At 41.5% G+C, this 23,282-nt stretch overlaps 1 protein-coding gene across 1 annotated transcript in view; it reads right to left on the bottom strand.

Moving 5' to 3' along the window:
• Nucleotides 1-1,525: 1,525 nt before the first annotated feature.
• The window catches only part of CDK12 (cyclin dependent kinase 12), a 62,432-nt gene continuing 40,675 nt past the window's right edge, over nucleotides 1,526-23,282 (bottom strand). Inside the window, exons 9-14 of the mRNA XM_018560166.1 lie at nucleotides 22,262-22,339; nucleotides 21,772-21,888; nucleotides 17,992-18,123; nucleotides 13,457-13,656; nucleotides 10,603-11,055; nucleotides 1,526-3,051 (exon numbers count right to left, since the gene is read on the bottom strand). Of these exons, the coding sequence (XP_018415668.1) occupies nucleotides 2,387-3,051; nucleotides 10,603-11,055; nucleotides 13,457-13,656; nucleotides 17,992-18,123; nucleotides 21,772-21,888; nucleotides 22,262-22,339 (1,645 nt within the window). The 3' untranslated portion in view covers nucleotides 1,526-2,386. The remainder of the gene's footprint in view (nucleotides 3,052-10,602; nucleotides 11,056-13,456; nucleotides 13,657-17,991; nucleotides 18,124-21,771; nucleotides 21,889-22,261; nucleotides 22,340-23,282) is intronic.

The raw sequence follows: 23,282 nt of genomic DNA, 5'->3' as shown, positions 1-23,282 counted from the left end.
TTCTTCTCTTACATGGAAAGAACTAAGATGAGTAAAAACAAACATAGCTACTTGTGAAAGGTAAGTCTGCTCCATTATAACTAAGGCCGCATTTCACACCAAGGCGCCATTGTTTCTGCGCGTTTGTATGCGCAGTTTCAACAGCTTTTTTTGCATTTATGCGTGCACGAAAAGACACGCACATGAGAATGCGCATTTTGACTGGCAGCTTAAGAGACATTGCGGTCAATGGATGAACGCGTGTACAAATGCGCATGAAAATGTGCAACATGCTTCTGTTGCCTGTTTCCTGGTGTCTCCATTTAAATCTATGGGGGAAAACGAGCTGCAAACTGCCGAGAAGCTCATGTACGTTTTTATGCGCTTTGCTGCTCAGGTGTGAACAGGGGCCATAACAAATCACTGGATTTCTTGTGTTGGGCATTTTTAAGCTCTTTTTCTATTGTTCAAAAAAATCTAGGTGTAAACAGGGCCCATTTAAGATGCAAATCACTAAAATCTCATAGCTCTTATTCCCTATAGCATCTTAATTTAATTTTAAATTGTTTTCAAAAATATTCAATCTTTTTAAAAGCTGCAGCGTTTATGCTTTGTGGATCACAAAGCATGAGAGAAAATTGTCATCCCATAACAGAAAATGACAGAGTAAGTATTTTCATGTCAGGATTTTACATGAAAGTAATTGTTCAATAACTTCCTTTTATGGGATGGCAACTGTCTTCTCAATTAAGCTCCTGAGTTCTCAATAGGGAGGAGAGAAAATACTGACATTTTGGTGAAAAACACACGCATGCAGTGGGCTCTAAATATCTACTTAGGTTTAAGAAAGCTCCATTAAACTAGCCTGGACCTGTCTTTTTGAAGAAAGAGGCATTGATCACCTTATCAAGGTTGACATGGTGCTTTCTTCATAAACAAAAATGTTCCTAGTTTTCAACTTGCCACATGCTCCTGAGTGCCATACAAACACACATTGTGCAGGTATGTTCTGCTATTGTCACATCAGTAAGCCCACTCTGAGCAAGTGCATGTGACCAGCGAGTGGCTGCAAAGAGTTTTGAGATCGGCAGTGCTGAGGTGGAAAAGGGGAAGAAAACAGTATTTAAGAAAAAAAACAATAATATGGCGGCAGTTAATAATTCACAGTGCTTTAACAAAGTGAATGTCATGGGGATTTACAAATGCCAGTTCTTGATTCTCAAACTGAGCCTGCAGGAACATTAATATGAAAATTACTTTTGCTATGTTTTTGACAGTACAAGTTTTATGGCCACCATCCTCATCCTGGATGACATGGAACAAATATGTAGGTCAAGTGCTCCAACTTTACTGGTTACATGCTTGTTCCTGGTCACTAAATCAGTAAACAGTGAAGCCATGCTGAGGATAATAGCACCAAAGTATACACCTTCAAGCACAACTCAGCAGCGGCAGCTCATTTACTTTCAACCCGACAACACACTCTTGAGGACTTTCAAAAGCGATAATGGCCAACTCAATAATCTTAAACACAGCAGTAACAGTTCTTTGTAATTCTTGTTTATTTGTCTAGGCCCTTCAACAACTTTAAAAAAATTATTTTTCCACAGAGTCAGCGAACACAATAGGGGGGAAAAAAACAAAAAACAAAAAAGACAGGAGTTTGTGTAATAGCGGCCTAAATTTGCCCTAAAAATACAACTTAAAAAAGTATATATTTATATAAACTTAATAGGGCATAACACAATATTTGTTCACCGACATGGTCTTTTCCTTGGAATTACCTCTAAGAGTAAGAGGCGCTCCAATAGGTGTGAAGTAAAACAAAACATAAGCAGTTGAGAGAACAGTGAGAAATTGCATGTATAATCCAGCAGTTAATGACACAAGAGAAAAAAAAAATCTCTTAAAAAAACTGTACACAGCCAGCTGCATTTGCATGTATGTGGGTCTCTCTTGTTAGTTTCCTGAGGGGTACCACATAACTAGATACTTCTCCAAATAGACCTACAATACAGTTAGCATTGTGAGCCCTTTGGTAGCAGATGGGGAAATTTTGAACACTTAACACCATATTATGCAGCCCACCTTTCAACCATCTTAGAATGATGGTGCTTGCCAACTCTGGAGAACCGTCACTTGCCCGACTAAAACTTGGAAAAGAATAATGAAGGGGTAGACAAACTCTAGATCACAGGCTACAAGTGTCCCAAACACATTCATGAAGCAGCAATTGACCATTTAAAGTCAGCCCCCTTTACTTATACTTCCCTTCTCGAAAACCCAACCAATTTTCAAGGCTCTCTGGGTTTATAACCATTGCAGCTGCCAAAGCTAGCCACATTTAGTCCTTCAACATATTGGAAACAGGCCAGTAAGGGCAGTTATAGAACAGTATAATTGGAACTCAATAATTGACTCCTCTCCCCTGTCCGCCCCTTGGAGGTGCACGCGTAGGTGCTCTATATGTCTTATTGAATGCCTGAGTTGGGGCAACCCAAGCCTGGTTTGCTGTTGCTCCAGTCCCTGACCCCAAATCACTGTAGCTGGGGATTTTGGCCTCTTGGTAAAGATGAGAGCTGTTACTGGTCACCTCTAATTGTCCATGTGTGGGCACTGTGCCAGAGTGCATCCCCAGAGGGACCCTTGTAAACCTGAGGTCTTGATCCCCTGGGAATTGCAGGGATCCTGTTCCCTGGTAACCACTTGTTTCTCCCAGCTGTACTGGAAATGTTCGGCTTTTCCCTATCGGTTGAGGGGACTGTTCCCCAAGTAACTGCCCTGAGTCTCTTTCTTCTGGCACCTCCGAGCTGTAAGTCCTGGAGGGCAGATTTCGGGTAAAGTCTGAACTCAATCCTTGGTTCTCTGTTCCACCCTTCATGGTGGCAGGTTCTACTTCCGGCTGAGTGAAAAGTTGCATTAGGGCAGATGTCGCCACTGTATTTGGGTCAGGAACATGGCTCTTGGAAAGAGGTGGTGGAGGTGGCGGACCAGGTGGCTCTGGTGGTCTCTTTTCTGGTGGCAGGATGCACGGCTGACAAGCAGGAGAAACGTTACTTCCTTTGACTGCATCTTTACAAGAATGTAGAGAAAAAGAGAAAAAGGGAGGGGAAAAAATATTTTTACAGGTGAACTTCACAATATTATACGGATACAGAAGAGTTCAAACAAATGAAGGTTTGTAGCAAATAAACACTATTTCTAATGGTGAAAGGAAGAGTTGGATTGTCCGTATGCTTGAATATGCTGAAGGGTGTATGAAATATAAAACTCCATAGCCTTCCAAACCATTTGTTCTGAGTTTATCTTCAAGGGAATTCCCACCTTAGCATAGAAATTTATATATTGTATTGCATAAATGTATATTGGAATTTTGTTTGTTCTAGTAATAAAAAAAGGAAAAAAACCCACAACTTGAGTCTAGCCCTCTTAAGCATTATGTCTCAAAATCAGAAAAGCTTTGCTTTTTTTTTTTCTTAAGCAAATTGGCCATCTCCTAAACTTGACACTGTATATTATGTTTGTGTCCATCTCACATTATAGCAGACCCATAGTTAGGGGACCAAGGAGATCCTGCTATAGTGTGCAAGTATGTTCAGCATATTTGCACAATATGGCAAACTTGCCCAGCAAAATGCCCTTTTCTCCCACAAAATGTAATCCCAATGTTTCATTGCCGCCATTTTATCCCGGTCTTCTTCCTGGTCTGAAGTCTCCAGACTTCTCTAATGGCCAACCAGGGATGTAATTCCCACCCATGAGCACACTACTTAAGCTTTCCACCTTATACTGACATCACATGTGGCTGTCGGTGTACAATTTTGTAAAATAGCTAGCAGGCAGGGAAGAGATTTTATGCCAAAAGGGACATACAGAGTTCTTTTACCAGATATACCTACCTGAAAGCAATTTTTACTAATGAGCTTTAGTTCTACTTTTAGATCCTTGGGAGTCAGGAGAAGCCATGCTGTGCGAGTGGCCTGCCCCACCACCGACATGCCAGGGAAGAAAACTTGTTATAAGTCATAATCTTTCACATTCTCATATATGCAAATATCATTTTTATGGGGAAAGTGAACATAATTAATTTTATGTTAAAGATTTTTTTTTTTCTGAAAATACCTTGAACCTGCTGAAGGCTATTTTATCACAACCACAATATTTTTTTGTTGTTTGAGTTGGAATACGGGAATGGAATATGGTATACAAAATATAATGGGAATGAAAATTTGTTTTTAACAAGTAGTTCTTTATAAAAAGGAATCTATACAGGAATACTAGGTAATAAACATTTTCCAAACTCTGAAATTATAGACATTTTACTACTACTATTTGTCTCTGTATTTCTACAAAAGGAAAGAAAAACTATTTGTCCTTATTCTATCCAATCTGATTGGCCAGGGGAAAAATTGAATGCGTTGCATAATAAATACAGTGCAGCCTCATCAAGCCTTTTAAATCAATATTTTTAGATAATATTTTATAGTCACCATTATGATGTTTTAGCCTTGTCTTTATCTTTTTTTTTCTGTCTTTGTGCTTTTTATGTTGCCATATATGGCCTTGATCCAAATGCGTCTCAGACTAACGAGATCGTTGAATACGCAAAACCCTATCTACGTTCATTTGTTGAGTGTGTAAATTCTATTAACATGACTTTATGAATTCCTGTTTTTCAATCTTGCCTGATAAAAGGGAGCACTATTGAACACCAGAAATGTCTTGGGACTACTGAATGCAATAAAACATTATCCTGGACTCTATATATCTTGTCAGGCCATTTACTCCACTTGGAAATAACTAGAAAGCACACAGTGGTCCTAGTCTTCTACTTTTCTAAAAAATGATCAGGGCAATCAGGGGTGCCACACCTTTCCAAGCGCAATTTGGTAACCAGAATGAGCGAAGCGCGCTTTCACTATGGATTCCTCACAAGCGGAGTGCATTTGGTATCACTCCGCCTGTGACAGGAGTCGGCGCTATAGAGGAAGCATCGGCTTATGCGGCTCTGCTCCTTGCGCGGCAGCCTCGCTTCCTCTAGCGCTGGCTTCGTTGGCACCACTGATTCTCTCTCGTGGCTCTTTAAGTTCCCCCTTATGCCACCACCAGCCCTGGAAATGGTCACAACTAGGTCTGCTTTTTGGGGTAGGTCTTATATTTTATCAATTCCCAAAAATGGTACTAGGTCTTAATTTCGGGGTAGGTCTTATTTTTGGGGAAACAGGGTATATGTATTTGATGCTGTTGGGGATTTTTCTCTACTTCCTGTCAGGAGAATAAGTGAGGTGAAATCTCTAACAGAGCATCAAATAGTAAAAACCCAACAGGGGATCTAATATTTCCTATAAATATTTCATTCATATATACACGCGTGTTAATGTTTTACAAAACTTGCTTCAATGTATATTTTCGAATCATATCACATAGAAAGGGACATCCATATTTATCCATCACATATGCAGGCTCTGCTTTCTACAGATTAGTTTAGCTTTACTACTCATCACAATGCAAGCTTATGTATCGGACAACTCAAAACAAAGAACTCTGGGTGTGGCAGATATGCCATCTTAACAGTAGTTGACCAAGAATGAGGATGAGAGAAATATAGAACTTCATTTGGCGATTACTCATCAGATCTCTAAATATAATACAACTTAAAAATGGAAGGGCAAGAATTTCAAAACAAACGCATCAAAAATAATGTTGACTCAATGTATGCACACTGAAAATACATCTTTCCCCTTTAACCCCTTGCTGCCAAAAATGCAATGCAAAATAAATGTCAGGCCAAAACCAAAAATTATTTTAACTTTCAAAATTTTTCAAATATTTATTTATTTTTTACTTTACTTTTAGGGGCCTTGGGGAAATATTAGGGGTCTACACAGACCCCTGATATTTACCTTTTAAAATAGAAAGAGAGATTGAGAACACAGAGTCCTCAATCTCTTTTTCTGCAGCCCCTGTTATAAATGAACAGAAATCACCCATGAGTGTTCCTGTTCAATGAGAACATAGTGTATTTACTATAACCACAATCATGAATGAACAGGAAGGGATGTAGATCACTTCCCATTCATTTCATAATGGAGGATATAGTCAACATCCTATATCCTCAATTATTTATAAACCCGATCTCCTTCCTCACACGCTGTCACAGGAGGCTGAGAGGAGCTCAGCCTCCTGTGACAGCGCTGGCTGTCTCTGCCCACACTGCTCTCCTCTGATCTGTGACAGGAGGCTGACCGATGCGAGGTGTAGAGACTGACAGCTCACAGCGCTCTCCTCCGGCAGCGCTCGGCTGCCTGTGACAGTTTCTCTCCTCCCTGCTGGGACACAGAGCAGCGCCCAGCGGGGATGGGAGAAAGAACGGATGCACCGATGTATCGGCCAGAAAATTGCACTTTCGGCATTATGCCAAAAGTGCCATTTTCGGCCGTTATGTTTCGGCAGTGGATATATCGGTGCATTCCTTTTCATTTTCATGGTTTCACAAAAAGGCACAATTTAAAATGTGCAAACATTTGTTATTTAAAAACTTAATAGTTTTATCTTTTAGATTGAGTAAGGAGGGTAGGAATGTTTAAAGTTAATTGTATTTGTGTGCACTACTAAACTTTTTAGTGTATTTTTAGTGAAATTATTGTTTTTTTAATAAACATTTCTGCAATTATGATGGGACCTACTGTATGACTACTAATGATCAGAATAATCAGTAGCACCTTCTTTTTTTTATTCTATTGGTCCTGTGCTTTCAGAAAATTAATGGATTGGGGTTTTTTTTTTACAAACTCTGAAAGCTGTGAGTGAGAAATTCTTTAAAATATGAGGTTAAAACTGGAGGGCAGGGCCTGACAGCGAAAATGTCAAAAAGAACCTGTGAAGGGAAAAGTTAGATAATACACATACCATCTTACCATTCCCCACCTTCCCTAATGCAGGGGGTAACATCCTCCTGTTGAAAGATCCCTGTAAACGCTAAGTAGCCTAAATCTCATGAAAGGATGCTGCAGCACAATGCAGGATCATCTTGTTAAATATGGGCTATTCAATATTCTCAGAGATTTGGCCGAACTGAGGAAGACTTCGCCTTTGCACAGGCCCCACTGTAGGAATCCAGGGAAAGCTAAGCATACCACCTTTATCCAGCGGGACGGCTAAGGATATTTGTGGTGGTTGGGCGGGCACCCTTAATAAGTTGACCTTGTCACTGAGGTCAAATGTATGCTTTACAATATGACGTTTTTAATGGTGTCCTTTAAACTGGAGTTATTTTTATTGAGTCCTGTCCATATGTCATGGACTGCTAAATATTCTATGCAGAAATCTGAATAGTTAGAGGTATTCAAAATTATAAAGTCCCACTTGAAGCCTAACTGAAGTTTCACACTTTTTTTCCTCGTTATAGTCCTGCACGTTATATTTAACTGATTTTTTATTGGAAATGCATAAAGTCCACAACCCTCATCACACAGACTTGTAGTGCAAAAGAAAAAGGAAAGTGTGTTTGACCAAGGCTGCTAGATTACAGACTGTTCAAATGCATAAAGGTCAAGTCTGGTGCCTACTGACTATACTCACATGGTACAGCTTCAATATCAGGAAAGAGGTAGTAATATGAAAATGGAGGCAGTTAGTATAATGTCTACATAACTGAATATTTATTTGAGAGGCGTTAACTGGGCTTCAAATAACTCCTCTCCCTATCTCAGTAACAATCGCCCGCTTTAAGGCTAGTTTACAAATGTGATCGAGAAGGATTTGAGATGCATTTACTGTGTATTTTCTCTGAATTCACACTGACTTGTACAGAGAAAAACATACACTAGCCCTTAAACATATCTGTCTACGATGCAGAGATTTTCAGTTAATTTCAAATTGATATTTTTCCAGCTTAGGATAGCACACAGAGAGGAAGTGAGTCACGTTTTCAGCTAAAGGGGAACTAAGAACCAGTTACACTTGCCACAATCCAATAATCTAGCGATCTAGCAAATTAGATGTCTAAACTTTGCTTGCCAAAGCATACCTCCTTATCCTGTAAGACTCTGTTATTTACCTGTTTAAGGGGCTAGATTTCACACATAAGATGCAAGCTAACATCAAAATTATGTGGCACCCTGCTTTAAAAAGGTTTGTCAAAGGAAATGGCTAGTAAAAACTGGAACACTATATATTCTAGAGCCATGGTGCCCAACCAGAGGTCCTGGGACCACGTGCAGCTTTTTGGCACTTAGTGTGTGGCCCGTTTCTGAATTGGGACATGTGGAATTCCTGTCTCAAGAATCTATAGGTTCCTGCTGCAAGAATCCCAAACTGCAGTTTGAATGTGGCCTTACAGTAGGCTATAAAAACTAAAATGACTACATATTAAGCAAAGCTGTGTTATGTAATGTACCCACAATCAAAACCTTATCCTGGTAAACAGAAGAGCTTCCAGATTCAAGTGAACACAAAATGTTGCTGGCCTCAAGACCATGCTAATGGCAACTCCTGATATCTTTTGTCACACTTGCATCAAGCAATTTTAACATATACCTGGGCAGTAAGTGGGCTTGACTTGCAAATGCATACCAACAACTACACAGTGCTAGGGCCTACCTAAATGAATAGAAATTGAATGCATTTGTAGGTAGGCCCCTTCACTACACAGGGGTGTGGAATTCCTATCGCCCAGGACATGCAGTTTCGGGCGCCGGGCGAGTAGTTTTAAAGTACATTCAGCCCGGCTCCGGACAAGCAGAGCTGAATGTACATTGTAATAGGAAGAACATTAAAGTTAAAGAAAATTTAAAAAAGGTAAAAAAATAAAATAAAGATTTAAAAAATGAAAAAATAAATAAAAATGAAACCCTGCTGCCCCCATCTGCATGCATGGGTGTACTATCTGTCCCCCGTACTGCTGTCCAGCACAGTCCTCCCCTATGCATTTTGAATTTCGCTCGCAAATTGCAAGCACTCATTGGTCAACGTGGTCAGATGACTGCGCTATTTAGCACAGTAAAATATGTTTTGATTAGGGGTGCACCGATACTAGTATCTGTGCCGATACCGTGTATTTGGGCAAGTACTCGTACTCACCCAAATGCTCCGATACCTTCCTCGATATTGGAACTTACGGCCAGATGAAAATTTCCTCTGACTGGCAGTGCCGTAGGGGAACATGGAGCCAGCTTCCCGTGCAATCAGGAAGCCGTGTGGTAAGTAATGACCGGCCTCCTGGTTTTCCGATTGGCCCGGGAAGCCGGCTCCTTGCTGATTGGCTGGAAAGCCGGCTTCCTGGCCAATCAGCATCGAGCAAGTTTCCTGGTCAATCAGGTCATTACTCGCCACCCGGCTTCCCGGCCAATCGCAATCAAGCAGGCCAAACATGGAGCCGACTTCCGTGGCAATCAGGAACCTGGGCGGGATGTCATTACCTGCTGCCTGGTTTCCCGATTACCAGGGAAGCCTGCTCTATGTCAGCGGAAGCACCGGTATTAGTATTCAGTGTCGGCGAGATCCGAAAGCAAAAAAAATCGGTACTCGTACTTGATACCGAAAAACCGGTATTGGTGCATCCTTAGTTTTGATTAAAACTATTTTTTGTATTGGGACAAGTAGATTGTCGTGAAGGACAAGTAGATTTGGCCCCCATTTTAGCCCTTGGACAAGTAGTTTTTAAAAAAAATTCCACACCCTGCTACATGACCGTTGGCATCTCTACAGGCAATTGCACAGCGTGTGGCCAGCTTCAGAGATACAGTGTAAGTTTACAAAAACTGTGGCATCTGTATTACTAAGAGTAAGAGCCCATTTACACCAGGGCGGTTGCGGATCGGCGTGGTTACTGCGCTGATCTCACAAGGGAGTTTTTTTCAGCGTTTCAGCGCTGAAATGCAATTTAAAAACTCCCAAAACCATGCTGATCAGCACGGTTCCATTGAAACCTGTATGGAAACTGCACTGATCAGCGCAGCAAAAATAGTGCAGGGAGCAGTACAGGCGGGGGGCGGGTCGGACTGTGCAGACCCGCGCGCTCGCATGAACAGTCCCCATAGCAATATATGGGATCGTTCATGTCGGCGGATCCGTGCAGCCGAACCACCCCGGTGTGAACGGGGCCTAAAAGTTCTGACTAAACAAGCACATGATTGGACAAGTGAAGGATTATGGGTTACTAAAGTAAATGGAAGGGATTAAATAGAAGTACATGCCAGTGAAAGCAGAAGTACTTCATGTAACAATATGAGGAATAAGGCAAAGGGACAGAAGGAATTTAGAACTGGAAATGTAAGGAAGCGTGCATAAATACTGAAAAATTCATTGCATCATGCCTCCTAAGTGGCAGCTACGCTAACACCTAAGATTTTAATGAGAATGTAGGAAGAGCAAGTAAATGGTGCAAATAACAAGATTACATTTTAATTAGAATTTTTATTATAAAGCAAAAATACAGGAGTGTAAGGTCTTTGCTTTTTTTCCTTCTTGTGCTGCAGAGAGGATCTCGGGGACACTTTTTCAGCACACAGAGGAATCATACAGCAGATTGTTACCCCCTGCGCATTTATAAAGCTCTACCATGTTTGGTTCCCTTACATGTAGTGAGGAAGAGATGGGTGACTGAGGGCGACCACAAATTACCTGCGTCATCCTCCTCCAACACTGTCCCTTTGTCGTTTTCATCGTCGTCATCCTCTTCATTAGGTTTTAGCTGTACAGGAGGATTATTTGCAATCTGCTCTCCATTGCTTTCTCCTGGCGTCTCCGCTGCTTCCTGTGGTTTCATGAGCTGGCTCAATAGGACAGCCAAAACGCTCTGCATATCTCCCTGAGTTCCAAGGCCCTCTGCTTCTGCTTGCTCTGGAGCTGACATTTCTTTAGAGGCATCCACCTCTGATGTCGCAGCTGTAGAGCTGGCTAACTCAGAGATAGACTGGTTAAGGGCTTCCAGTTGTTGTTGTATGTCCGGGTTGCCCTGAACATTCAAAAGCTGAGATATCTGGGTGACATTGAGATCTGTCTGACTTTGGAGAAGATTCAGCAGGATAGCCAGCTCACTTTGATTTAGCTGTTGTGTGATATCCCCCAAAGCAGCTGGAAAAAAAAACAAAGACAGGTGACTAAAGTGTACATGCATTTATCAAAAGACCCCATGGCATTATATAATCAGGTCTTTACCTAGAGCTTTAGTTATCCAGTCATTTACTTGTAACTAAACATGCAGTTTAAGATTTGTGTACACTGTAATTGTTTAGCACCCTGGGTCTGTCCTGCTAACATGCCCTGTATGTCACAGGTGGATATACATGTTCTCAAGGATTCTGTAGTTGCCTTAACCTCTCAGGGATGGGAGAAAAGGCTATACAGCACCACGCAATTGGAACAATTATTAGTCATTGAGAAGTGCTACTGCAGTGGAGTGCTACTCCACTACAGCAGCCAAGGGGTGCCACAATGGAGCTGCACAGTGGCACATACATAGGTGAACTGCAATTGGAATGGTAGGTTTTTTCTCATGTAATTTAAGATGCACTGACATGCCTTTTTAAAAGTGTTGCAAAGAGATTTTCAAGGTCTCCAGTGAACTGCCATCAGCAGGAACCTTACAATTCAACACACAAAACTACAACAGCATTTCTAAGGTGAGTGCAAAATACTGTAAGTAACTTGACAAATCAAATGTAGAGTAAGAGCACAGAAATTACATAGTCAGGTTGAAAAAAAGACACGTCCATCGAGTTCAGCCCTGATTTAATGGGGACACATAGTATGGAACCAATTGTGCCCATTCCTGTGTCACCGCAGCTCAGAGTGTGTACTGAATGTGCACACTCGAGCAATGTCAGTGCCCGTTTCATCTTTCCCTCCCTTAAAAGTAGGGCTGTGGAAATTAACGATTAATCGTAAATTTTTTTGATCGATCAAAATTATTTTGATTGATCAAAGTTCTTTTGATTGACATCGGGAGCCGCGGCCTGACCGTCAGTCAGAAAAGAAAAAAAAAGGCATACGATTGCATAGCTAGATTGCTATTGGCTATTGCACTTTGCAATAGCCAATAGCAAACTAGCTCATGCACCCGCCCACTGCTGCTGTCAATCAGCAGAGGGGGGTACCTGATTTTTTTTCCATCAGGTCCTCTTCTGGTGATTGAAAGCAGTAGGGGGCGGGTGCAATAGCTAGTTTGCTATAGGCTATTGCAAAGTGAAATAGCCAATAGGAATCTAGCTATGCATTCTTATGCTTTTTTTTTATTATTCTGACAACTGCAACTGGCAGAATACTAAAAAAAAAAGTCTGCAGATAGCAAAGAAGCTATTGCTTCCTGTGCGATCTGCCATCATTTCAGGGGGGTGCTCTCTCCCAGCCCCACCTAACCCCCCCTCCGCAGATGGGGGGGAGAGGGCACCTCCCTGAAACAGAGGGACACCTCCCTGAAATTGCTTACTTCAGGTTGGGATCCCTGGCATTGACCTATACACATACAGCACAGCAATTAATTAAGTAATAAAATGAACTAGGATCACACTAATCCAGCACGTTATTATTCTGAGTTGCCCCACTAAAGCGGCGGCCATATTGAGTGGGGCACGTGAGATTAATAATGTGCTGGATTAGTGTGATACTAGTTCATTTTATTACTTCATTGCTGTGCTGTATGTGTATAGGCCAATGTAGTTGGATCTGTATGTGCGTTATAATTAATCGAAATTAATCGATTAAAAAAAATTTCGATTGAACAGGAAAATTTTAATCATTACCAGCCCTACTTAAAAGCTCACAGAAAGTGTTGCACCCCGAGGAATGCCTACTGAGAGTTTTACAAAACAAATCTCCTCAAACTGTCAGATGACTACATCCCGTTACCAACGTATCTTTCGAAACAGGAAGCAGACCAGCAGAACTGCGTATCCTGATGTTAGAAAACAAAAGGGGTCTTGTGGAAGGGCTTTTGTTTGCCTAGAAGATGAATTCAAATGAAAACGTAGATACAACTTAAAGCCCATTTCCACTTTTTAGGCTTCAGGCCTGATAAAAACCTTCATTAAAAAATGAAGAAAGCCTGCAATGGGAGTCATGAAAATGTGCACATGTATACATCACTGCACATCTTTCTTACCACAATACATGCAAAATCACTTACAAAGGTGGAAATGAAACACTTTAAAACACATAAGCAGTGCCTTATGCAACTGAAAAGGCACATCGAAGTACCTGAAAAAAAGCAAACTGAACTGACTTGCTTCTGAGTGTAAATCATGTGTACACAAGCCCTTATGGCACCTTTACAATTTATTTATAAAGTGAAAGTTTTTAGTGTATAAACCTGGGATCTGTTTTACTGAACTATGTTTCTTAACTTTCACTTTATATTATATTTTAAATGCTATTACAGTGTAACATTTAAATTCCCTTTAAGCAACATGGCAGAGCTGTCTGATTTCTTGCAATTTACAAATGCACTTAACTACAAAGGTTATAAATGGCTACTTACACAAGTCAGCTGTAATAGGTTCTGTTTTGATTGGCTGAGAAGGGGCTGGGCTGCTATTTTTGATAGTTTCTGTGCTAACTGCTGCAATGCTTTCTTTTCTTGGAGCTTTGATGGCAGGGGGCTCTTCCACAATACCACTTTGCCGTTGCCTCCTACGTTTCTTGCTCCATAACTCATGGCAGTCCTGCCAGTGGGGTAGGCTATGAGAGAGAATGACAAAGTCAAATCTGGTTCATAATGTGAAAACAGTACCAAACTAAAGCTTAGCTAAATATCAGTCAAGTCAGGAATTAATTTCTATTGGCATTCAAAAAAAGAATTCTACCAAAATTGATATTTTGTTTGAGTGATCACCGACATGTTAAGTCACATGCTGTCTGTTTATATATTTCCGTAATATCCAGTAAAGAGTGCAGTACTGAAAAATATCCCAAAAGAATTCCCAGTTCCACCAAACTGTGGCCACAATTATAAGGTTAAACAATGGTGTCATTGTTATCAATTGTGCAATTTACAATGGGAGGTAAAAGATAAAGACTGCTGCAGGTCCCCAATAGAAATAATACACTCCTGAGTGCCTTTAATGTGCTTATTATTTTGAGAGCTAGTTGTCTATAAAACTACTAAAACTTGCAAAGATGATCGGACTCAGCTAAGAGACATATTTTAGATTCCCTTTTACAGGGTTTTCCCCTCTTATATTTTTATCTGGTGATCTTGCCAGTAACGTGTTCTGCCCTAGAGTGACATAACTCACTGCAAATATCTAAAAATACAAAATTGTCACCCTAGGCTGATCTTCAGATCTAGACTACAAACACCAGTCCTCCATTATATGGAAGGAGGAGTCCTATAGCTCACAGAAGGTACCTGGGAAAGCTAATAACATTGAAGATATTAGTTCAGTGCACAGAAAGGACACTAGAATTCTGTCAGGATCAACAAAGTATTTTCAGTACTTGCAGAAACTATATTTCGCCTTCAAAAAATTTGGATTATTGCTCTTACCGTTAAATCCTTTTAATGGAGTCCATTGAGTGCCAAAGTATTTAATATTCAGGACCCACTGATTATAGTGCTGCCCCAGAGGAGACAAAACAGGCAAAAAAAACAAGGCCTATCCCTAGGCCCATAACCCCTCCTCTGACCATCCTGCTCAGTTATAGCAATATGAAAACACAAGGCACCAGAGGGCAGGATGCTGTGTCACTCAATGGACCCCAGAACGGAATTTTGGAGTAAAAAAAACAACAACAACAATTTTTGCCATCGTCTACTGAATGGCTCAAAATGTCATGTTCATGAATTGCAGGGTTTTCCCAAGCAGTTTTATACAAAAAAACACAAGGGAGTTTGCCTTCCCTATCCAAAGTTCCAGGTGATCCTTTCCGTCCGAAGGAGGAAACATAAAATACTGACCATGTTGGCAGGACTTCCTTTTAAGATTTGGTGATGCGTTTCCTGTTCCTGGGGGAGGGGGGGGGGGGCTTATCTCGTGTGCTGTCCTGGAAAGGCCACTAGAGAAAAACATGGGTGTGCAACCATAGGGCTTACAAATATAAAGTGGGAGTTTCCAAGCTGCCTGAAACCTATATAAAGGCAAACAGACCCATCTACCTAGAAAACACTGTGGAAGTCTGGCTGAAGCAGTCTTATAATGGGGGAGACAGAAGTCTGAAGGCTAAGGCCCAGGGCATACCTACCACCCTGGCAGAGTGAACCCAGACATTAAGTACCATTCCTATAATGAGCATATAATGAGGAGAATGTACCAAAAAAAATAAAAAAGAAGATACCCTTTACCTCAGAGAGGTTATGGAGGACACAACGTCCGCACATTCGAAGGGCAGAACATTTCCTAAGGATCGGAATAACAGGACTCCAGGAAGACAACAATGATACGACATGCCAAGAAGCAGAATACCATCATAAACGAGCCTCCCCATGGACAAAAAGGACAAGGAACAGCACAGAGGATGGTACAGAAGGTCTGCTGAGACCAAGTTAAAAACTCCAGTGAAAGTGCATCAGAACCAAGAACCCCACAAAAAAACAAAAAAAAACAGCCAAGGCAGACAACCAACACCTAGTGTACAAAAGGCCATCAAAAACACCACCCTAAAATAGGCGAAAGAAAAATTGGGAAACTCCTCTACCACAAACAGTGGATATGAGGATTCCTATCACAAATGCAGCTTTAGGTAGAATAAGCAAGGGTGAGGGAGAGTTTTACAATAAGACCAAACCCCAAGAGTGGAGAAGCACCTCAAAGTCTATAAGCCCACAACACCTTTGCACATGCAGCCAACTAGCAGGCCAGCAATCAGGAGAAACAATGGTCCATGTAAAAGAAAGTTTAGCCGGTATGACAGGGGCTACTGAAAATTTGTGAGTGGGGAAGCCAACTAACACACCAAGTCTTGCCGGAATATGCCAGGACATGCAGATCCACCAAAATGCTAGAAGTCTTTGAAGACTGGAATTAGAGAGCAGAGATCTCCTGGATTGGTAAAGAAAAATTCAGAGCAGATCTCACGCTGTCACTTACATCAAACTTCAAAAGCTGACAACACATCCAGCCAACAGAGAAGTTGTAGGTGCATCAGGCTCGAAAAATAATATCCCCCAACACTGGTGGAAAGCCAAGAACAGCTCCCGAAAGGAAACTAAACCCAGGTGCCCACACAGTAAGGGAAGAGAAAAAACAGCAAGAACAGTCCCTGCATCGACAATCTATGCCATGGTCGAAACACAACAATGCCCCACAGCCCCAACTAGGGCAATCACCAGCAGGCTGAACACCATAATGTTTCATTGTCATCTATAAACAGTAATGCAATCCACCAACTAGAAAACATTCAACCAATACCAGTTTTAACAGCCAGTCAGCGATGGAGTCCAGTGAATTCATGAAATGTGAAACAAATTATACAAATACAGATGATTGAAAGCTGTGAAATAAATCCCTATGTTTCAGAGGAAAAGACTTCTGCTGAAAGGTAATTGCCAACAGGTACCTCAGTGGGCTCAGAAGGAGGACTCGGCGATTATCAGACCATACCTGTCACACAGTGGAGCAAAATCACTTATTGTCCAGAGACATAGTGCAGACCAAGGAGCAGGAAGCTAAGTTCCAGGTTTCCCTAGTGGTCACAGGATGACCTGCCTTCTGTCTAATACCAGATACCACTACACAGTTAAAGAAGAAGCAACAGGCCCTCGCACATGCCACACCCACGGTGGGACTGTTTGCCTCTGAACTGACACTGCACGCAGTAGATTGTGATCCAAAGGGTATGCTATGGCACCACTGATGGCCAGACAATGTCAGAGCACAGAGTTATGGAAAAATTATGCTGCTTGAAGATTGCACAGAAAGGAAAAAGGTGCGTATTGAAAGTCACCCCTTCCGGCAAAAGCAATCAACTGCAGACCAGGCAGGGGAACCCAGCCAGATAAATGGCGATCAGATGCCAAACGAGGTGAAACCGATCCCAGTAGTGCCAAACACAGCAACACGACCAGGGAGGGAATCCAGATCTGGCCCACTTACATAGTGAGGTGAGTCTTCACACAGGGTCAGGCAAGGCAGCTGCCCCAACTCTAGACGTGGAAAAAAACTCTAGTGAATTCTCAGATGTTGGCATTACACCTAAATCAGTGTCCTGTGTTTGCAATAAGGCACATCCAAGTATATCTCTGTAGGTACATGGCTGCCGCAAGGCTGTCACAGTTAGAATGCCAATGGTGTAAAACTTAGGGAAACCTGCGCTCAATGACTGACTGGAGAGACTGCCGAGATTTTGCATCTGGCCTACATCTACCACCAGGTGTTGAAGAAATCCTCATGGTCGTCATGAAAAAAATCCTAAAAAGAAAAAAAACGTAGATTGAAAAAAGAAAAAACAAAAAAAACCTAATTGAGAAAACTTTGGGAAAACCTGTCCTTGGCGGCTGACACTAAGCGAAACTGACCAGGAAGGTCAGAGGAGGGGATATGATCCTAGGGGCTGGCCTTAGATTTTGTGCCTAGTGTCCAATCTCCTGTAGATGGCTTTGTAACCCATAGTCCATGAACATAAAATGCTGCGTCAATCAAGGGGCCATAACTAATGCAGCCAAGCACATTCAAGGGCTGGTAAGATGCAATATACTACACTTTCGTCTAGTCCGGAAAATTGTGTGAACCTGCCCTAACAGCTAGCTAAAAGAGTGCACACTGCAGGCTGATGACATTGGTGCTCATTAGGAGTATTGTCAGCCTGTAACAGAAGAGTTTTTACAGGCAGAATCTCCAGGTAAGAATCTGCACAAAAATGTACCATAAGACATCATTTCAAACATGCTTAAAATATAGTTTGGGTTTAAATACACTTTAAAAGGGAATTATTTAAATTAAAAATAATGCAATAAGCACAAATAAGTAAATCAGCCAGCACAACAGTTTTGAAAGCTTAGGGGCCCACAGTGTTTGCTTAAATATATTTACTAGTGGAAAGTGCTGAACAGGTTTGTCTGCAGGTTTGTAGACTTACTCTGGGGGAGGCATCTTGCCGACATCTACATCCTTCAGGAAGTCACTCAGAAGAGCTTGTTCTGCAGTGCAACGCTTGTTAGGGTCCAAGGTTAGCATGTGGTCTAGGAGATCCAAAGCAGGAGTTGGAATGCTGAAAATAAAGCAGATATAAGAATGCAGGTCAAACACATGCTAATGAAATGAATTCCCGAGGGCCTGTTCCGATGGCATCAGTTTGATATCAATTTGAAACACTTTGGAATTCACTGAGAATTCATTGACAGGTGCATTTGATTTGCAGTTGACCTCCTAACCTGCTTTAAGGGGGTTTGACATTCCCATTGACTTGTACTGGAGCACAAAACCCATCAGCAAGCTTTAATGTTGCTGGTGCACTGCAAGTCCCTAGAATGAAGGTTCCTCAAAAATGTACTATGGTATTGCTTTATTTTTTATTTTAGGTTTATCTCAGAAAAGTCGTTTAACAACCTGCGTGATAAGAAAAACACCACAGCAACCACCCTACTGTGCACCACAGGAGTATGTAAGGCTGAAGACACTGGACATAAGGTCAGGAGCAAAAATACAGCCGGGAGGAAGGTGGATGCTACTTGTGTAAAGCTACACAATAAGGATGAAGCATTGATCTATCTTGCATTATTGCACAATACTCATATGCAATTTATGCCAAGGCATGCTACCTGTGTAGCTTACTCAGTAGGAAGCCATTAATTACATTAGTCTATCAAAAGTGGACCTGAATGCAAAAAAATAAGATTTGCTATTTATAATGAACATCTAAAAATTGTAGTTGTGCCTAAGCAGTACCCTAAAATATATGCATCTTCTGTTAAATTTCTCCTAAAAAAAAAAAAAAATACAAGTGTATTTATGTATGTAAGTGTACATAAGCCTTGAGCCTCATTCCTGTATATCAGTAGTGTGAAATCATCACTGTTACCTGTGACTGCTGAAACCTGTGACATAAGATTTAAGGATGCCACTACTGTGCTGCTCACTGTTCTCCTTGCTTAAGCTGTATCTAAGGAACTGCAGTTCAAGCATCTCGGAAAGTTTTGCGACCTGAGTCCCATCTGTGGCAGCGCTCTTCCGGATGTGTTGGGGAGTGGGTTCCAAAACAGCGACAAAGAGAGGAAGTTATTCTGTTGGGGGGAGGGGTTTTCTTTTGGGAAGTTTTTCCTTATAGAAAGTATATGTTGGGGGTTATGGGGTATGCGGAGGGGTGTGCTGCTTTAGTTTGAGTGTGGACCGGGGTGTCCAACTTTGGAAGACAGAGCAGAAAAACAAAAAGGCGAAGTCTAAAGCGCTACTACCCTTGGGAACAGGGTGTGGGGGGGGTTCAGGCCTGGAGGGCTTGAAGAATGGAGGTTTGTGTACCGTCAAATACTCTGTTTGGTGTTAGAGGCGAGAGGGAGAGAGAGGTAACAAATGAGGCATGAGTGATGGTGCCAAGAAAAAAAAAGTGTCTAGTAACTCACCATGGGGTTTGCATGGGTGTGCAGTCATCGACGTCAGGGTCTCTGTGGTGGAGGGTTGATTGCAGTTACTCCTGTGGATTCCTCTGAGTTGAGAGAAGTGTGTGCTGGCTCTGTTGGTTTGCTGAAGGACAGCTGATGGGGTGGTGGTCTCGTCCGCGGGTGCCGGAGGGGTCCCGTCTGGTCCGAGGATGGATGGGGGGGAATGCTGGTTGGTTTCCTTCCCTGTGGAGCGGTGATGTCGGCGGGGTTGCGCGTGCACTTTTTTTTTCTTGGCACCATCACTCATGCCTCATTTGTTACCTCTCTCTCCCTCTCGCCTCTAACACCAAACTGAGTATTTGACGGTACACAAACCTCCATTCTTCAAGCCATCCGGGCCTGAACACCCCCCACGCCCTGTTCCCAAGGGTAGTAGCGCTTTAGACTTCGCCTTTTTGTTTTTCTGCTCAGTTCAAGCATCTCCCTGCTTCTGCTCCATCCTTTTGTAGATCTGTGATTTCTCCATGTTTACTGATATTTCTTGATTACCCCCACCAGTCATCTGCTCATCAGGGGGGACAGCTCTAACATGAAGCAAAGCCCTGCTTTAATACCAAGATGTCCCCCTCCACACAGAGACAGCAGAGAACAAGTCATGGTGAGTCAGCAATAGAGAAAATAGCAGCAGCAGGGAGCTTACAGGCAATACTAGTGCCTGGTCCTCCACATACCTTTTTGGAACATAGCTTCACTCTTAGTAGCAAGAGATTAACCATTTGAAAACCAGGTGTTTACACCCCCCTTCCTGGCCAGGCCATTTTTCAGTATTCAGCGCTGCAGTACTTTGACATTTATTCAGTCATGCAACGCCGTACTGAAACAAATTGCACACCATTCTTTGGGGACAGAGAGCTTCTTTAGGTGGTATTTAATCACCACTGCGGTTTTCTTTTTTACTATATAACAAAAAAGTACCCTAAATTTGGAGAAAAAAAAAACTGTTTCCCTATGAAATGTTATGAAACATTTATTATTACCCAATTTGTTTGGTAAAACATAAGGGACGGGGTAAAATCGGGGTAAATAGACACCAAACAGGTCAAGCTTTAAAATTGCGCGAGCCCGCGAAATCGCAGAAAACGACCACACCCAAAATTGGCCATAGGCGACGCTTTAAAAGCTTTTACCGTTCATCAGTTTAATGTTATCAGGGATTGAAGGCCCTAAAATTATTGCTCTCATTCCGACGTTCGCAGCGATATGTAACATGTGCGGAACAATAGGCGGAATCGTCATTCTCACACTTTGGCGCATCCGACGCATGATTGCGCATTTATATGGGCGGGGACTTTAAAAAAAATTGTTATTTTACATTTTTTTTCCCCATTTGTGACTTTTTTTATGCTTTCATTTTTTTAAAAACTTTTTTTTTTACACTTAACTTTAATGCTATCACATAGGGGACTAAGACATTGCCTATGGGATAGCAAATTCACATAACAGGTCCTCTTTATTGAGACATCACTGGTCTCCAAGACCCCTAATGTCACCTAGGGACCCCCAGAGAAGCTGATGAAGCAGAGATCTGCTTCATCAGCATCTGTAACCGGAGAGTGACACTGAATGCAGGAAGTGATGTAATACACATCACTTCCTGCATTCGGGGACCAGAGAGGAGATCAAATGGAGATCGTGTACTGATCTCCCTTTGATCTCCACGCCGGGCAAAGCGAATCTCGGGACTGGCAGCGGCGGTGACAGAGGCCACACACCTGCAGCTGGTACTAGAGACGCCCAATCGCTTGAAAGTAAACAGCCATTACTGGCTGTTTACATGGCTGACATATTTCCCCACTCGTGTGCGCGCACAAGCGGGGGGAGGGGGGTAGGACGTCTTAAAAAAAACCCTGCCGCTCCTGTAAGGCTCACGAACCGTCATGGCCTGGAGGTGGTTAAAACCGGGAGGTGGTTAAAATCACCTGCGTAGCGCTACTAAAACTGCAAATATCATACTACTGCTACCTAGGTCTTTGGGAACCCATAACCCATGAATTGCCTGCCTTAATCTACCTTCTCTCCATTACGCAGGAAAATGGCCTCAAGATAAATCTACGGGTAATTTCTAAAATTTACTTTTGGTATAATTGCATCTCTGAGGTTCCTAATATTTAAAAAAATACAACAAATTCATGAAAAACACAAAATAGGAAACATTCTTCAACTTACTAACTTGTGGTTGCAAAGCACTGGAATTTCAGGCACTTAATCCTTATATTTATTCAACCTTAAAGCATTTTTTTTTTTTACCAACACAGACTCACTAGGAGAATTCCTCCCGTAACCGCCTTCTATACTGCTTCTTCGGTTTCATGGTGTTGAAATATGGTAATTTGATAACATCTGGCCAAACAGCTGGACAAGGACTTCCACAGAGACGGCTGCAAGTAGAATACACAAAAGCCACAGAGAATATTAAAAATAAAATTAGAAAAAAAAAATGGTACAATGTTTTTTGCATATAAAGACCAAAAGCAGATTACTCTGCGCTTATGACAAAAAGTAAATCTCTAATCAATAACGATCCTAGTGCCCACTTCCACCACCACCGTAGCCCTAAATAGCCCAATTCAACCATCACTGCACTTGGCAAATACAGTGAGTGACAGGATGCAATGGCTTTGTCCACCTGTAATCTATACACAATCTTACAGACAAAATTAAACAGGATCGGTCTGTCCCTAAATAAAATCACATACACTTAGTTTCTCTTAGCACTAAACTTCATAAATGAAAAACAGTTTAAGAATATACCTAATCAATTCTAGTTGGGCCAGCTCCTGGTTAGCCTGGAAAATTGGTTTCTTTGTAAAGAGTTCACCAAGAATACATCTGGAAAGAAAGAAACATTAATATGGTTATTTATGATCTGCTTTTGAAGAAACAAGGTCCTGAAATCTGTTTCAAATGCTTTGCTAAAATTTTAATGCTGAATTTCAAGCAAATATGTGAATATACAGAAGGAATAAATACAGTTTTATAGCACAAGGGCCTTTACTTGGTAAACTAGTTTTTAAATGTCCTAAATATGTTTTGATAAGCCTAGAAAGGAAGAAAAATGCAGTCTTCGTTTAACCCTTTCGCTGCTAAGCCCTCAGGAAAGCTTTTAACCTCAGCTGGCCACACAATTTTTCCCATTGTTTTGATACTTTATTGCTGCGTTGCTAACGTTTGTAAAACACCCCCCAAACCATATATTTTCTAAAAGCATAGGCACGGTAGAATAAAAAGACAGTGCTACTAATTTTGTAGGTCCTACGATAATTGCGCAAATATATTAATATTAAACTGATAAAAATACACAATTCTGTTGATAAAAGCACACTAAAATCAGTATCCGTGCACAAAATATATACTTTTCCAACTTAATCTAACAGATAAAACTGTATTGGGTTAATAACAAATATTTGTAAATTTTGATTTGTGCCTTTTTGCGAAACGGTAAAAAAAATGAACGCAAAACTGTAAATAAGTGACTTGTTAAAAAACGTTTGTGCACTGTGCTGGTGTTGTTATAAAATGATACAGGCGTACAATTAATCACAACACAGCATATCAACGCACGGCAATGCGTCACAACGTTTTGCCATGTGCTGCCACAGTTAAATTAATGTTATTTTAAGAAAGAAAAAATCAAGCACTGCGATGCATTCTAACAACGCACTGCAGCACATGTGCATGGCATAGGGCTGTGTTCTATTTTTTTTTTTTTATTCTGTTGGGGGAGCATCAAGGAAATATAAGGGGTCTTAAACAGACCCCTGGCATTTCCTTT

The sequence above is a fragment of the Nanorana parkeri genome, unplaced genomic scaffold (genome assembly GCF_000935625.1).
Source record: "Nanorana parkeri isolate BGI_ZX_2015 unplaced genomic scaffold, ASM93562v1 scaffold435, whole genome shotgun sequence".
In the NCBI taxonomy this organism is placed as follows: domain Eukaryota; kingdom Metazoa; phylum Chordata; class Amphibia; order Anura; family Dicroglossidae; genus Nanorana; species Nanorana parkeri.
Note: the sequence above shows the minus strand (reverse complement) of the source record. Positions and strands in the feature narration are given on the sequence as shown.